The sequence below is a fragment of the Hippocampus comes genome, unplaced genomic scaffold, assembly GCF_001891065.2.
Source record: "Hippocampus comes isolate QL1 unplaced genomic scaffold, H_comes_QL1_v1.1 scaffold18, whole genome shotgun sequence".
Classification (NCBI taxonomy): Eukaryota; Metazoa; Chordata; class Actinopteri; order Syngnathiformes; family Syngnathidae; genus Hippocampus; species Hippocampus comes.
The window spans coordinates 541,191-554,858 of NW_017805014.1; the positions used below are offsets into that span (position 1 = coordinate 541,191).

At 47.6% G+C, this 13,668-nt stretch overlaps 2 protein-coding genes across 3 annotated transcripts in view; one reads left to right on the forward strand and one right to left on the reverse strand.

Moving 5' to 3' along the window:
- Nucleotides 1–8,481, forward strand: part of m1ap (meiosis 1 associated protein) — a 14,743-nt gene extending 6,262 nt beyond the window's left edge. The window contains exons 5-12 of the mRNA XM_019863214.1: nt 3,031–3,177; nt 3,273–3,405; nt 3,896–4,037; nt 4,118–4,169; nt 4,455–4,597; nt 4,701–4,813; nt 4,906–4,993; nt 5,525–8,481. Coding sequence (XP_019718773.1) covers nt 3,031–3,177; nt 3,273–3,405; nt 3,896–4,037; nt 4,118–4,169; nt 4,455–4,597; nt 4,701–4,813; nt 4,906–4,993; nt 5,525–5,770 — 1,064 coding nt within the window. The 3' untranslated portion in view covers nt 5,771–8,481. The remainder of the gene's footprint in view (nt 1–3,030; nt 3,178–3,272; nt 3,406–3,895; nt 4,038–4,117; nt 4,170–4,454; nt 4,598–4,700; nt 4,814–4,905; nt 4,994–5,524) is intronic.
- A 367-nt stretch (nt 8,482–8,848) lies between these two features.
- Nucleotides 8,849–13,637, reverse strand: dok1b (docking protein 1b). 2 transcript variants are annotated; one of them, XM_019863212.1, is made up of 6 exons: nt 13,488–13,637; nt 13,289–13,397; nt 11,985–12,302; nt 11,624–11,711; nt 11,377–11,549; nt 8,849–10,843 (listed from the first exon to the last, which is right to left on the reverse strand). In XM_019863212.1, the coding sequence occupies exons 2-6, from the start codon at nt 13,343–13,345 to the stop codon at nt 9,461–9,463; spliced, it is 2,019 nt and encodes a 672-aa protein (XP_019718771.1). In that variant the 5' UTR covers nt 13,346–13,397; nt 13,488–13,637; the 3' UTR covers nt 8,849–9,460. The 2 variants fall into 2 exon arrangements, with proteins under 2 accessions (XP_019718771.1, XP_019718770.1); XM_019863211.1 differs by lacking the exon at nt 13,488–13,637 and having other exon boundaries at nt 13,289–13,461.
- Between the last annotated feature and the right edge of the window lie 31 nt (nt 13,638–13,668).

A 13,668-nucleotide genomic window follows, 5' to 3' on the forward strand; every position in this document is an offset into this window, starting at 1 on the left:
TGTGTGTGTGTGTGTGTGTGTGTGTGTGTGTGTGTGTGTGTGTGTGTGTGTGTGTGTGTGTGTGTGTGTGTGTGTGTGTGTGTGTGTGTGGCCCCAACCAGTGTAATTACACCATATCGTTTTCACTTTTTCTTTCATCATAGTCCGCTGCAGGGCCTCTTGCTCACTCCATCAAAGCCTTATACGAGAGGGCTTCTTTTCCCCCCCTTTCCTGCCCTCCTCTCCAGTGACTTAATTGCCGTCGCCGCCTCTTTCCTCCTTTCATATCTCTCTTTATATGAGGAATAGTAGGACGTCTGCGTTACCTCATTTGCCGTCGGCTTTGATCTTCTTTCTCCAAAATCTCTTGTATCGCCACCGATTCATGTCGCATTAACCCAAACTGTGGCCATCATCACTTATCATGAAATACCTCCAAAGGTTTCCTTGTTTCAGACCGTCGGCAGACTACAACTTGATGTTCAGGTTCAGCGTGATGCCTCCACCAGTCAGTCATGCACGTACTAAACACGACAATTCATTCATAAACAACGGTCGGCGGGAGGTTTCCTTGCAGAACACGTAACAACAGATTACATAATGACTTCTCCAGTAAATGAAATCAAAGCTACAGCCGTTCTGTTCAGCGCAACGCCACGAAGCCTCACGCTCTTTTTCTGTTGCTAAATATTTTCCTCGTTTCCTTCCTGAGGTCCTCAGAAGCACCGAGGCCATCTTTTCCGCCCCACGCATGTTTATGGATGACTGCGCGAAACGCAATTATGCTTTCAGCCGCAGAAATAATTTCAACTTGCTGACTCACCGTTAACCACTAAAAGCTCATTATGGCGGTCACGACAATAGCAGCAGAGCAGTGTAGGAAGCGGGTTTAAGTGTGTGCCACGCAAACACTTAAGTTGTTTGTTTTTGTTTGACACAACTGCCGTCGGTGGCAACAGGAGGGAATCCTCCCAGCCTGGCTGTAATGTTTGCTTTTGTATGCAGTAAACAATATTTGTAAGACGCCCGCGGGCCTATGCTCAATTCCCAATGGATATTGAAAGATACCGTTGCTACTTCTTCAGGTATTCGCTTCAATGCGTGGACTTCCTGCTGGGCTCGTCTGTCTTCCATCAGCGCAACCTGCAGTTGCACTTTGTTTCTGCTCCGTTTCGGAGGCAGTCAGCTCGTGGGCTGGAAATGTGTTTTCTGGAGGAAACCCCACCCACAGCTCCTGGCGGGCCCGACCACAGACACTGCGCCAGTGTAGACGCACCGGAAGTGCACTGCACACTCTCCAGATATATGGGCCTTAAAGTCAAGGGCAGGAATCCGAAGGAAATCAGGATGCTCTTGCATGTTTGCGTTGCAGATTATGACTGGTATGGCTTTCAAAGTCTTCACGTGTGAACGTGACAGAAAGTAGACTAGACTTTAGTCCGGGTGACACCAGGTCCAAGTTGTGGCGCAGACAGACAGATTCTGCGCTCTGCTCTATAAGTGTGGTGGATGCAATTTTATTTCATTCATAATTATGACGTCAGAATGCATCGAACACTCTAAATCATTGTAGAAATCAATTCATTCAATGCATCATTATTATTAATATTATTGTCATCATCTTTAAGATATATTTTCTTACAAACCCGGCACAATTGGTGGGTGCGTCTTCAAGGCGGTCTCCAAGTGCCCACTTCTCAGTTCCCAACTTAATGTCATCCGCAAGTGGACATCTTGCAGTTGCTTGTAAACTTATTTGCGCTGTGTGCTACTCCATGCTTGTAAATCTTCTTTCGAGAGCCTCCTTGCAAATTTCATCCGCTGAATCTTGCTCTTCTCTTTACGTTTTCTCTAGTCTCATTCTGTCTTTCATGCTCCTCCTCTTCAGCGAACACACAGTGCTTTTGTCTTCCGCTTTGTCCTAGTGTCCTTTACAAGTCTCTGCCTCTGTCAAACACCCGCCTTAAAGCAATCGTGCCTGCGAGGCAATTAGGTCACACTGCCGCGAGTGTGTCGAGCACCCATGTTGCATGGCGGACAATCAATGTGGCATTTGTCCCAGTCTCCAACAACATCAATGGCCTATTCACGGCGGCGTTATACAATGCGGATGGACGAGACGTGTGCTTTTGGTGTCAACATGTTCGCAAGGCCATGCAAAAAAAAAAAAGACGTACATTGTATATGTCCTCCCCTGTACAGTGGACATGCATGCCAATGAGGAAACAAATCAAAGGGTTGGTAATGGAGCCAGTAGAAAGGAAAAAGATGGATTTGATGCATGGATCCTCATGGAGAAGCTGCACTGTATATTTTGCGACGTCAAGATAATTCTTCATCTTGTTGTCACCAAGCTTGCGCGTTCGAGCTTCCTGGTGAGTCAGTTCTTTGGAAAAATGAGATCTCACACAGAAGCTTCCGTAATTCCCCCTTAGGCTGAGACTATTCTACTTTTATCCAGCTTCTGTCCCCTTTGCTATCTTGCTCTCCTCCAGGCCTCGCTCCGCCCTTTCTGGCTGACATTTACAATTATTTTCTCTCCCGCGCTCATAATTCTTCTCTCCCTCTCTCAGTTACTCTGGCTCAACATCTCTGCTTTCCCACACCCCCCAGGCGCACATTAACGGAGACAATCGATTTGCTTGAACTGTGTTTTCTTCATATCCCATCACCCTCCTCTCTCTTTATTATTGCAGTTAGAGCCACCGTTGCTCCTCGTCCATCTTTTTTATTTCTTTATTCAATTAGAGGAGAAGAAAGTTTCTGGTGGGCAAATATTGAATACACTTCCCTCAACATCTAAAAGTGAAATTTGCTCTCATCGGTGATGCCTCGTGAACTACATTTTTAAGTGGGACAACTTGAAGGAAGTTCAATAAACTGTGCACTACGCAAGATAAATGGACAGGGAGAAAAGGGAGCACAAGTAAAAGAAGCAGCAAGAAATATTTCCATTGAATGTCTCCATCTAGTGGTCACAATGGAGGCTCGTTCTGGTTTTTAACCTCTGGGCAAGAATGAACTCACAGCAGTCTGACTTTTCTCTTACAGATAATCTGGTGCTGGTGGACCTGCACCTGGTGGACAGCAGTGTGTTTGCTCTTGAGGGAGTATTTAAGAATTGGCTTCAAGAATATGGAGTGGACTCTGAACACATCCACCTTGTCCTACCAAGCCCACGGGGGAGTCCCGGTCCAGGTTCGTCACCGCTCCTACTGACCAAAAGTAAAAAAAAAAAAAAAATGTCATCGTCATTGTCAGAGACGTGACCGTGGCTTTTTGCTGCTCTCTAGTGTGCATTAAGTGCGACATGCGGGAGCGCGTCATCAGCCCCGGCTCCCTCCCACTGAACCCCTCGGAGAAGCCAGAAAGCCTTTGTGACGTCATGTCAGTCTCTCAAGTACCCCGGAGAATGAGAGCAATCAAGTAGGATGGAGGACTCATCAAGTGATTACAGTATATTCAAAAAGCTGAGGGGGAATGATGAACCGAACATGAGTGTTGCATCGACCATGCATGCATTGTCACCATGTATTCCGTAGGAGCTCTCTTTGTCTATGAATGCTTCCATTCTTGATTGTGTAGAGCATTGCAATATTTACAAGACGTGTCCACTTTGTTCTGCTCACATCTCGGTGCAGTAGAAGTACCGTGTGTCCGTGTTTCCAGTCACGGTGTCCACAAAGTGTTTGTCAGGAAATGTTTAGCACGCCACTGGCAAGACGGGACAAAACGGACTCGAAAAAGGGATCTATTTGGGCTGGCGCAGGAGTGTGTAATCAATTGTGTCAGTTGCCAATCCGTTGAACAAAGACACAAATCGCTAAACAATTTGCGATAAGAAACAAACCTATCTCGTGTCTGTGTTTAAACTCATCAAGGTCATGAGTGTCTCTTTACGTATGTTTGCCCGTAGGGCCCTTTACAAGGCTGGCGTGTGTCAAAGCGTGTTGTACGGCCTGCCGCTAGTTGTCATCCCGACCGCCTGCTGGCGTCTGAACTGGGATGAGATAGAAACCAACCAGCACAGGTTTCAAGCTCTCAACCGCACACTGCAGGTAAATAACAAATGCAACGCCTGTCTCAGCCTCTTTATCGATTGTTAAAAGTGATGATGTCTCCCGGTTTTCTTTTTCAGGATCAGGGCCAGGTTTTGCTGCTGCAGGTGGGGCCGACAGATGGAGACTCAGGTGTGCGACTTATTTAACCCACGACCTTTTGAGGTGCAGTAGTCGTTAGACTTGAGTCCAACGTAGATAAAACCGGACTTGACTTTGACTCGGTATTAAGGATGCGCCAATCTCGAAATCTCACGGCACGCAATCGTCACGGTACCAATTATGAATGCGGCGTGTCCTAATGATGGCTGATTGCCTTTGGAACTCTTCTTTGAACAGAAACCTGCATACTGTATGCCTCATGCGTTCATGCTGTGCATCCCGCGTGTGTTTTGTGTCTCTTTGCATGCGAGGCAGATTTGTGCTCTTTCTATTTCCTCTACCCATCTCCGTCACTCGCCATGCTCCTGAAGCCAGTCGTCTGCAGGGAACTATTTATGCCTGGCGCGTACTCTGAGCCAATGCGGGAGCCTCCCCCTGAAGCCATGCAGGTCATCATGGTAAAATCAACTTTGTCTTCTCTGCAATTGCACGTGACCAAAACCAATAGTCAGAAGCGGAACGAAGCATGTTGAGCTTCAACTTTTTGTCTGTTTCCGTCAGGATTGCCTCAGCCAGATCAAAGAGAAGGAGGTGTTGAGCCCCTGCTCCCTGAACAGCAACCTCTACCAGCATCTCAGGAGCATCCTGGTCACCAAGCTGCACTACCCATTAGGGTCGGGCTAATATTAAATGTGGCTCATCAGGCTAAATAAATCTGATCTAGCTGTGAGTCATGAACACGAGGCAATGCATCTCTCGCCCTTAGCCCTTCAACTATGCTCCCTGCTATCCAAACATACCAGCGTCAACCACCAGAGAGCGCTGTAGCCACAGCCAACAGTCAATCCCATCAGGTAAACAGTGTTGCTTTTCTTCACGATTGAGTTGACGCGCCATATCAGTAGTTTGCACCAAACCTTGAATCCATCTTCAATCAATTGAAATAGTAACACATAGTGGATGCTTGTGAACTCGACTATCATTTGGCTATGTTTTTTTTTTCTCGTCAGCTGAGGCCTGCAGTGACCTGAAAGCGCAGAGCAGTTGGCTGTGTGACTCATTGGGCCCGATAAGGCTGCTGACATGCAAATAGTTTGAAAGGCGGAAAAAATAGTCAACCGCACTGCTGTTGCTTCTTTCTCTGCTTAGGAAAGCTAAAAATCAAATTGTTACATTTACTCGCTCAATTAAAACTGAGCATTCAGTAATGTAGATCACGCTCTCCCATGACTACGTGAATAATACAATATACGAAGAACAAATTTTCAGAATACGTGGACACACTTAGGCGCAATAGGAAGTTTGGTGGAGGTCGCTGCAACACTGAGTACTATTCTAGTTAAATACGTAGCGTCACTTGGTATGTCGCCTTCCTTCCAAACCAGGCTCACCAGCTTGGAATGTACAGCAAGGTCAAGTCCAACGTGGCCCCCGAGCCGCCTTCCTTGCAGAGGACCCTGGAAAACTCCCGCTCCGCCCCGCTGAGACCTCCAACTCCCTTGAGACCACATCGTCGAGCTTTGACCTTCGTGAGAAGGAGTAGCTCATGCAGTAGCGGCCATCAGGCCTCAGCGCCTGCTCCTCAGGAGGGATCGGACAAAGATGGCACGGTAACACTGGCAGAGCACTGATGGGTGGATGGTGGAAGGCAAAACTGAAGATAAAAGAGGAATACGGTAGCCAAAGGTCAAGAGGTTGTGTAGTGCATTCTTCATACGAGTCCCAGCGTACAGTTACAGTGTTTCCGTTTCAACATGCGCACACAACTTTGCCATTTGAGGGGTTTGGTCATAACACGCCCTTCTTAAGAAGTGAAAATCACAAACTCGGAATTCTGTGCCAAAAATGCCCCGGACAGCTGACTGAATTCTTCCATGCATCACTATTAAAATGTCACCACATCGGCTGATGTGAGCATGCGAACGTGTGTGTGCATGCGTGCGACCAAATGACAGATTAGTAATTGTGCTCTTAAAAAGGGGAAGAGGAGAGGGGGGAAAAAAAGAATTTACATATCCATATTGTACTGACGTAAAGACAAGTATTCACATTCCTCTTCGAACACAGCTTTACTGTTTTAATCGGGGGGGGGGGGGTAGCAGCAGCAGACAAATGGCTCTCTGCTTTCCTCAAGCACCATCATTCTCGCCTTCTCTCAAAGGTGCCAGATGAAGAGGTGAAACTCCGGAAACAGCAAAGTAAAAGTATCATTTCGATTGTCCTCTTGGTTTGCAGAGACATCCCAATAGAGTCAATGCAAATTCATGGATACTACACATCAAGTAGTCATGCTCATATTTCTTAATCTAATAAGCACAAGAGCCTTGTCTCTCTCTCTCTCGCACACGCACGCACGCATGCACAGACTTTAATCAGTCTCCCGCCATTCCACTCCCATGTTGAACCTTGTAACACAAGCGAGGAGCCAGTGACAAATTACCTCATGGCGTTCTGACGTCACAGGCCTTCCGCATTCACAAATTACGACCACAACGACTCTTTTGTCTCTGAAGGAGAAGTCAAGCAAATTGGCTCGCATTTCACTTGCTTTTCACCCGCCATCTTTGTCCTTTATCATCCCCTCGCTACATTATTCATTGCAAACCCTGCGCGCGATCAACCGGTGGGTAGAACCGAAAAACAAAAAGGTCAAAAAGGCTGAAGTTCCTCTTTCTGACTGCTAACCATAAAGGAGAACCAGGATAACAAAAGTGCGATTTTTGTGTGGGTGGCTGTGTTGCATTTAACTGACAAGCATCGAAATGGTTTAGTTTGAAGACCGCTTAGTTCCCGTTTGGCTTTCATATGCTGTCACCTTGTAACAGTTTGGATGTTGCTGTTGACTGTGCTAGCCTTAAATAAGAATTATTGCAGTTGAGACAGTGTTCCAATTTGGCTGTCAATACATTGTCTTGAGACTTGGAAAGACACTGCAGCTCATTGTGCTGCCATCGGCAGCACGGAAGAACACTTTTTTATCTCTGGCTCAGTCTCGTGCGGCGTCTTTCCTGCAGTTGCCTGTTCCGGCCTGAGTGATAAAACAATACAAACTGCAATAAAACGCACAAAGCACTTCATATACAGGCCCCGGACAGATAATGACAAAGTGCGTCTGCCCCGAGGAGGCAGACGAATCAAAATCTCCAAAAAGGTTGTATGCCTGTGCAGTCTGCAAAGTGTACAAAATCAATTGCAAGTAGCATACATTCTAACTTTTAATGGAAACGGAATTGGATTCTTTGAATTAGAGTCCTACATTTTAAGGAATGACTTGAAGGTTAGTAGTACAGACTCCAGTCACGGAAGCAAAAACCTGAATGAAACTATGACAAAGAACCGACAAAGAGCAAATGCAACTTCAGAGACGAATCGAATGGCTTACCCACGCAGTGCTAAAAATAGAAGTTGGTGGTCTGCATGAGATTGTTTTATGTGTGCAGCTATGTTGCAAAAAAAAAAAAAATGGATGAAATTAGACATCTTTGAATCGCCAGAAAAGGAACCTAACACATACGTAGGCTCACAGACTCTTTCCAAATGCTGTACATTGCCACGAGCTTGAGCAAGGCATGCAAGGATCTTTTGTTTGTTGCATGATAGCCCTTTTGGCCCTCCGTGCTGAAACCACAATGAACGAACCCGGAGCACACGCAACTATCGCAAAGGAACATGCACTAGCTTAGTTGAATTGTGCAATTTTGCATACTATCCCCCCCCCCCCAATACATCTTCCTGAAAACATGAAATTATTTTCATCCCAAAACGCTGCTTTTGAAACTAGTCAAGAGTAGTGTCAGTTTGTTAGCATGTCAACTTGATCTGCAGCTGTTGCCCAACTCAAATTTCCAAACAGGCCCAACTTCTGTAGCCCTGTGAGGGGGAAATAGTTGCTAGAAAATCGCTGCAACTATATCCACAAGTTTTTACATCACGGCAAACAAGTGTTGAGTCAAGTCATGTAAAGGACAAAAAAAAAAGAAATCGATAAATGGGCTACCATGCGCTACGCAAGTTAACCCTTCTGTTGTTCGATCAGTTCACCGCTGCTTCTGCTTTGCTTTCTCCTCCGCTTGCCTGACGGTGCGCAGAGGTAGAGTTAAGGACCTTAAAAATGTAATCGGGCTGTCTGTGGATTTGTTCAAAAAGAACTTTGGTAGCACTTGGGGAAATAAAAAAAAGCAGAGAGATGAACGGGATACCGAACTGGAGCCGCGAATGGAACAGTCTGTCCCTGTTTTGCACGCCAACTGACACATGCAGCGCTTTCCTGCCAGCATTCATCGTGTCAATGTCTTTCTCATCTTGCCTTTTGTAAGCGCTGGAGAAACTCTCCCCTTTTTTTTTTTTATATTCTTCATCTGTCTTTAGCTGCTTTTTGCTTTTGACAGACTCCTTCTTCATCTTTCCAGCCCATGTTTGACCGACCAACCTTTGTCTGCGCTTGCAATGCAAGACACAAACCAGTTGCGGTGCGCTGACACCATGGCAACCCAATCAGTGCAGAGAAAGCGAGAGAGAAGAGAGAAGTACGGATGAAAGCCGCTGCTTCATGCTTTAACGGCGCGAGTAAGTGGCTGGAAACGAACTGAAAGAACACAAAACTGTGGCAAAGGAGGGGAAGTTGAGGATGAGGTCAGACTTGCTCAGCCCAGAACAGAAAGTCTGTTGACCAAAAATAACTGTGACATCGGTGGCAGATGTCCGCTATATGGAGGAATCTCTTCAAGACTTTTTTTTTTTATTGTTGTTGTCGTATTTACAGACAGCGCAGCTGTTTTCTGACATGTACACATATGTTGCAGGTAATTGCAAAGTCTCTCTTGTAGAGGCAATAACACACGAGTGGAAAAACATGGAACAACTTCCCCCTGCAGTTGAACAGCCACATTACCCCCCCACCCCGTGTCTATTTCCTTGATCCAAATGAGGGCTTGAGTTCACATTGCCTGATTCCTGCGAAGATTTTTCCACCATATGGAGTCTAAAAATAAAGCACCTCCTGTTTTAGTGCCTTGGACTCGAACCTTTCCAAGTCTCTGCGGATTGGTGGCATTGAAGGTGATGAATCGGCGCAGTCAACACGTGAAGGAAAATCTCGTTGTCCCACGTAATCAAAACACAGAAGTGTGGTCACGCATCTGCAACCACACCACAGCTCGCTTCGCCACTTGTGGAATGAGACCGTCCAAACACTTTCATCACTTCTTTAGCCCTCGCTCTCACTTAAGATGGACACGACCGCAGATTAACAGAAAAGAAAGATGTGCCTCAAAAATAAAAATAAAAAAATGCAATCACTTGCAGCCAAGTGAAGGCGCCTGTCAAACATTTCCCAAGTTATCATAGATAATATCAGGTGAGCTCAGTGGCGTCGCTTTGGAGTGATTTGACCACAATTTCGAAGGTTTTGTGACTTGGCTGTACAGCTCCTTTTCACCTCCGTCCTCCCTGCCCCGACTGTTGTTGTTGTTGTTCACATTATGATCAGGCTCGCTATGTTTCCCGGGAGGCAACGGAACGGGCTCCCTGCGGGCAAAATTGCCCCGGACGGGTTTGGGAGCGGTGACGGGTTTGGGCCATCGAGGAGCCGGCGGGTGTTGACCTCCGCGGTTCGGGGGCGAATGTTTGTGGGACTCTAAAGAAGACTTCCCGTGGGTGGGGGTGCTGTAAGTTACCTCCGGTCCTGTCAGGGTAGCCACTTCGTCTCGCCTCTTTTGGCTGTAAGGCTCCAAACGGGCTTCGTTGTAAATAGTCATCCCCATGGTGTTGCTCGAGTTCAAAAATCCTTTGGCGCAACCTTCCGGTTCGTCGTAAATATGCTCCAGAGTCAGAACAGGGGGCGATAGAGCTCCCTCTGTTCGAACCCCGGGGGTTCTCTTGTTACTGTTCATCCCTCTGCCTGCGCATCGCCCGCCCCCTCCTGCATTCCCGGCCCCATTCAGACTCATCGCATCGGTCTTATGGCTCAGCTCCACGCTGATGTGGTCATACACATGTGAATATAGGTCCTGGGCGGTCCTGTGGGTACCGCTCCCGTGGTGATGCTCTGTTTGGGCCCCGCCTCCAGAGGACTCGTCACCCACCGGACGCAGGCGAGGGACTTGCGCTAGCGGCGCGGATGTAATGCTGTCCACCGGGTCAGAGTAGAGGCCATCAGCCGTGTGCGGAGGCAGACGGACGGCATCCGCTGGCTCCGAGTAAAGAGCAGCTTGTTTGTCAGCCGAGGAAGGACACTTTGCCGCTCCCTGGCCTCTTGGGGACCGCGGAGGTGTGTTACCTCCACTCGCGCCCCCCGCTATGGCAGGCAGTTCTGGTAAACTCCTCCCCTTTTGTCTCTCGGCACCGGCGCTTGCTGGCCCTCTTGCCCCTCCTCCTCCATCTCCTCCCTCTCTTTTCCCGAGCACGCCATCTGCAGAACCTGGTTTGCTGCCACCCGAATCGCCGTCAGCCTCCCAGCTGCTGCAGCTGCTGCTGTCTCCGCTTGCGGGTGCCGCGGCGCCAGCGTTGCGGATGTGCTGCAGCGATGGCGGGCACTCGGGGTCAAAGTAGCCGGGGCAGCTGAGGGGACGCTCCTCAGCCAGGGCCTTCTGGGACTTGATGGCTTGATCCACGAGGGTGAAGATCTCGTTACCTTGCTTGGTGTCAAAGGTGAAGTTACCGGGGCCTGAGTCACAGCGGCGGCCAGACTCGATGGAAAACATCACCTGCAAAAGTAACGCAAGAAAGAAGCCTGTGACTACTTCAACCAAGACGCTGCAGTTGCAAGCCTCGGAGGCTTTTGCGCCGTTTCCTTCGTCGCTAAACCAGCGCTTGCTTGCTTGTCCGCTTTTGCGTCACAACAGTTAGCAAATTAAAAAACGTTTTTGACACCCTAGCGACCTTTTCTTGAGCGGTCTGCTGTCTCGTCTGCTCTTGCCCGCTTTTGCGTCACTCCAGTTAGCAAATTAAAAAAAAAAATTGACACCCTAACGACCTTTTCTTGAACGGTCTGCTGTCTCGTCTGCTCTTGCCCGCTTTTGCGTCACTCCAGTTAGCAAATTTAAAAAAAAAATTTTTTTGACACCATAACGACCTTTTCTTGAACGGTCTGCTGTCTCATCTGCTCCGCACATTTAAAATGTCATTTCACACTTTACAGCAACCGCCTATGAAAAGACCAACCACAGCCTCTGATAGCAGAAGATGCTCTGACCACATGCACACGCACACATCCACACTGACGTGTTATTGCACCCACCCGGTCTCGTCCGTATCTCCTCAGCAGCTTGTACGGCCAGACAAAGACATTCCTCTTTGTTTTGGGCTCTTTTAAGATCAGGACGTTGCTTTCGGCTTTCAGCCAGTAGTTGCCCGACAGCCTGCAGCGGTCCGAAGCCTCCGTTCGCTGAACGCTCACCCAGAACTCGTTCACTACGGATACATAGACAGTTTTTTTTCCAATAATTTTCTTATGCTACAATTTTCGGCTTCTGTCGCATCCTCACCCTGTTCTCTGGAGTAATAGATAAGGTTCTCAGACATCTTCAGGTCTTGGGATTCCACGTCAGAATCCCCGTTGCCACCGCTTCCACCCTGTGGAGACACAACTTCATCTTTACGAATTGTCTTTTCACTCGCAATGCTGGTGGCAATTCCCCTTTTCAAAAAGTAGATGATGAATAGCAAGTGCGCTGGGCAGCGCAAACCGGTTTTGATCGCCAAAGTGGTGATGTAAGCCGTACATCGCAGGATCTCTCCGATGGACGGAGAGTCGGCCATAAAAATAGTTGACTGTGGAAGGGAACATTTTGTAGCCATTGGCACACAAAAGCCAACAAAGAGGAGCCAAAGAAGGAAAAAGGATACCTGAAATGCAATGTCACACATGGTATTCATCCACTCCTTGGCGGCATTCTTCTCAGCGGCGAACACGTGGGTCTTGTCGTTGGTCTCCACACAGAAGGCTGCCATGTTGTCTTTGGGACAGTTCTCAGTCAGCGCCGGCAGGATGGAGATGCACTCGGATAAGCGGATAATCTTCTTGTCCAGCTTTCTGGTCTTTTCATTTGAATTCCCGCCCGAGCCGCCGCCCACACCTCCCGACCCGGACGACTCGAAGAATTCGAGGCGTGCGATGCCATTTTGGCTGGCCGGGTAGAGGACAAACCAATTCTTCTTCCATTTCTGATGGAACAGAACAACCATAATGAGCCATTGTCAAATCCTCTTAGCATGATGCTTTTATTTATTTATTTATTTTTGGGGGTCATATTTTTTACATGCCAGTGAGCTAAAATCAGTCCTGTTCTGTTCTGGTTCACGCCAGAAGTGTCCTTCTGGCACCGAGAAAAATGGTCGGAAGACAGGAGATGGGCGACAGGAAAAAGACAAAACAGAAACTGAAAATATTGCCCAACACATCTGCTTTGCTCGGGAAGAAGGTGTGCAGGCGAGAGTCTGCAACCCATGTGGGTTAAGGAGCACGCTGAAATCGTGTGCCATCTCACAACGTTAACCTCAGAAAAAAGGTCTTTTGTTTCAAGTAGTTCTGTCTTTGGGCAAATACGTGGTCAAATGGTACTTTTGACTTCATACCGTGGCAGAATTCTCATTACTATGAATGTCTCTTGTGGAGTGGCGATGTCGGGGCCAGGGTCAAATGTTTTGTTGGCCCTGGTCATATGACCAGAAAGAGGCGCGCCATATAAACAAAGACCCTCTTTCAAATCCCCATGAGGGAGACGTGTTCTTATCCAGCGGTGCATTCACAGCAAACACAAGTTTGCGTGGAGGCCCGAGCCTGATCCGCAAGTGATGAGCGTCCGCGCTACCGCACACAGTCTGATTGGCGTCATTTCCTGATAACGGCAGAATGTGTGAAAAGTAGAATGAACGAAGGTTCAAGGGGAAAAAAAAAAAAGTGTCTTCCGTGTGCAGCTCACGCACCAAATTTAGCTCATCACGAGGCCAGCTGCAAATATGCTTTTTTTGTTTCATTTGTCATCTGCCGAATTCAGTTTTTAAATTTAAACTATTTCCCGATGATAAAATAGCATGCGTCTGAGCTATTTCTAGAATATCCTAGGAATACCGTGTTTTCACTTGTAACTTTTCTCTGAAGTATTCCGGTTTCTTAGTATTTGACCATTATTAGAACAGCAAAATATTACCTTGCCAAACTTTTGATGCTGCACATAAAGTTGTCCCTCCTTAACGTGGGTGTCCATGCCCCCGGCCTCCACCGACTCTTCCCTCCGAGTAACCCAAATTTGACTTGAACTTGACAGCAGCCAAAACAAACAAACAAACAAAATAAAATCCTCTTAAGTTTGTTGTTCTTTTTCTCCCCCCGCCCCCCCCCCTACACACCTCTACATCCCCTAACAACTTCCCCACTTCTCTCACTTCCTCTGCCTGGCCGTGAAAGGGCAAAAACGGTTGCTGTGGGGCTCGGTGCAAAGCGGCATGGCTCAAAGAAATAAAAGGCTCAACCAAACACTGGGTGGTCCCGTCAGAGATCAAAAAAATAAAATCCTCTTAAGTTTGTTGT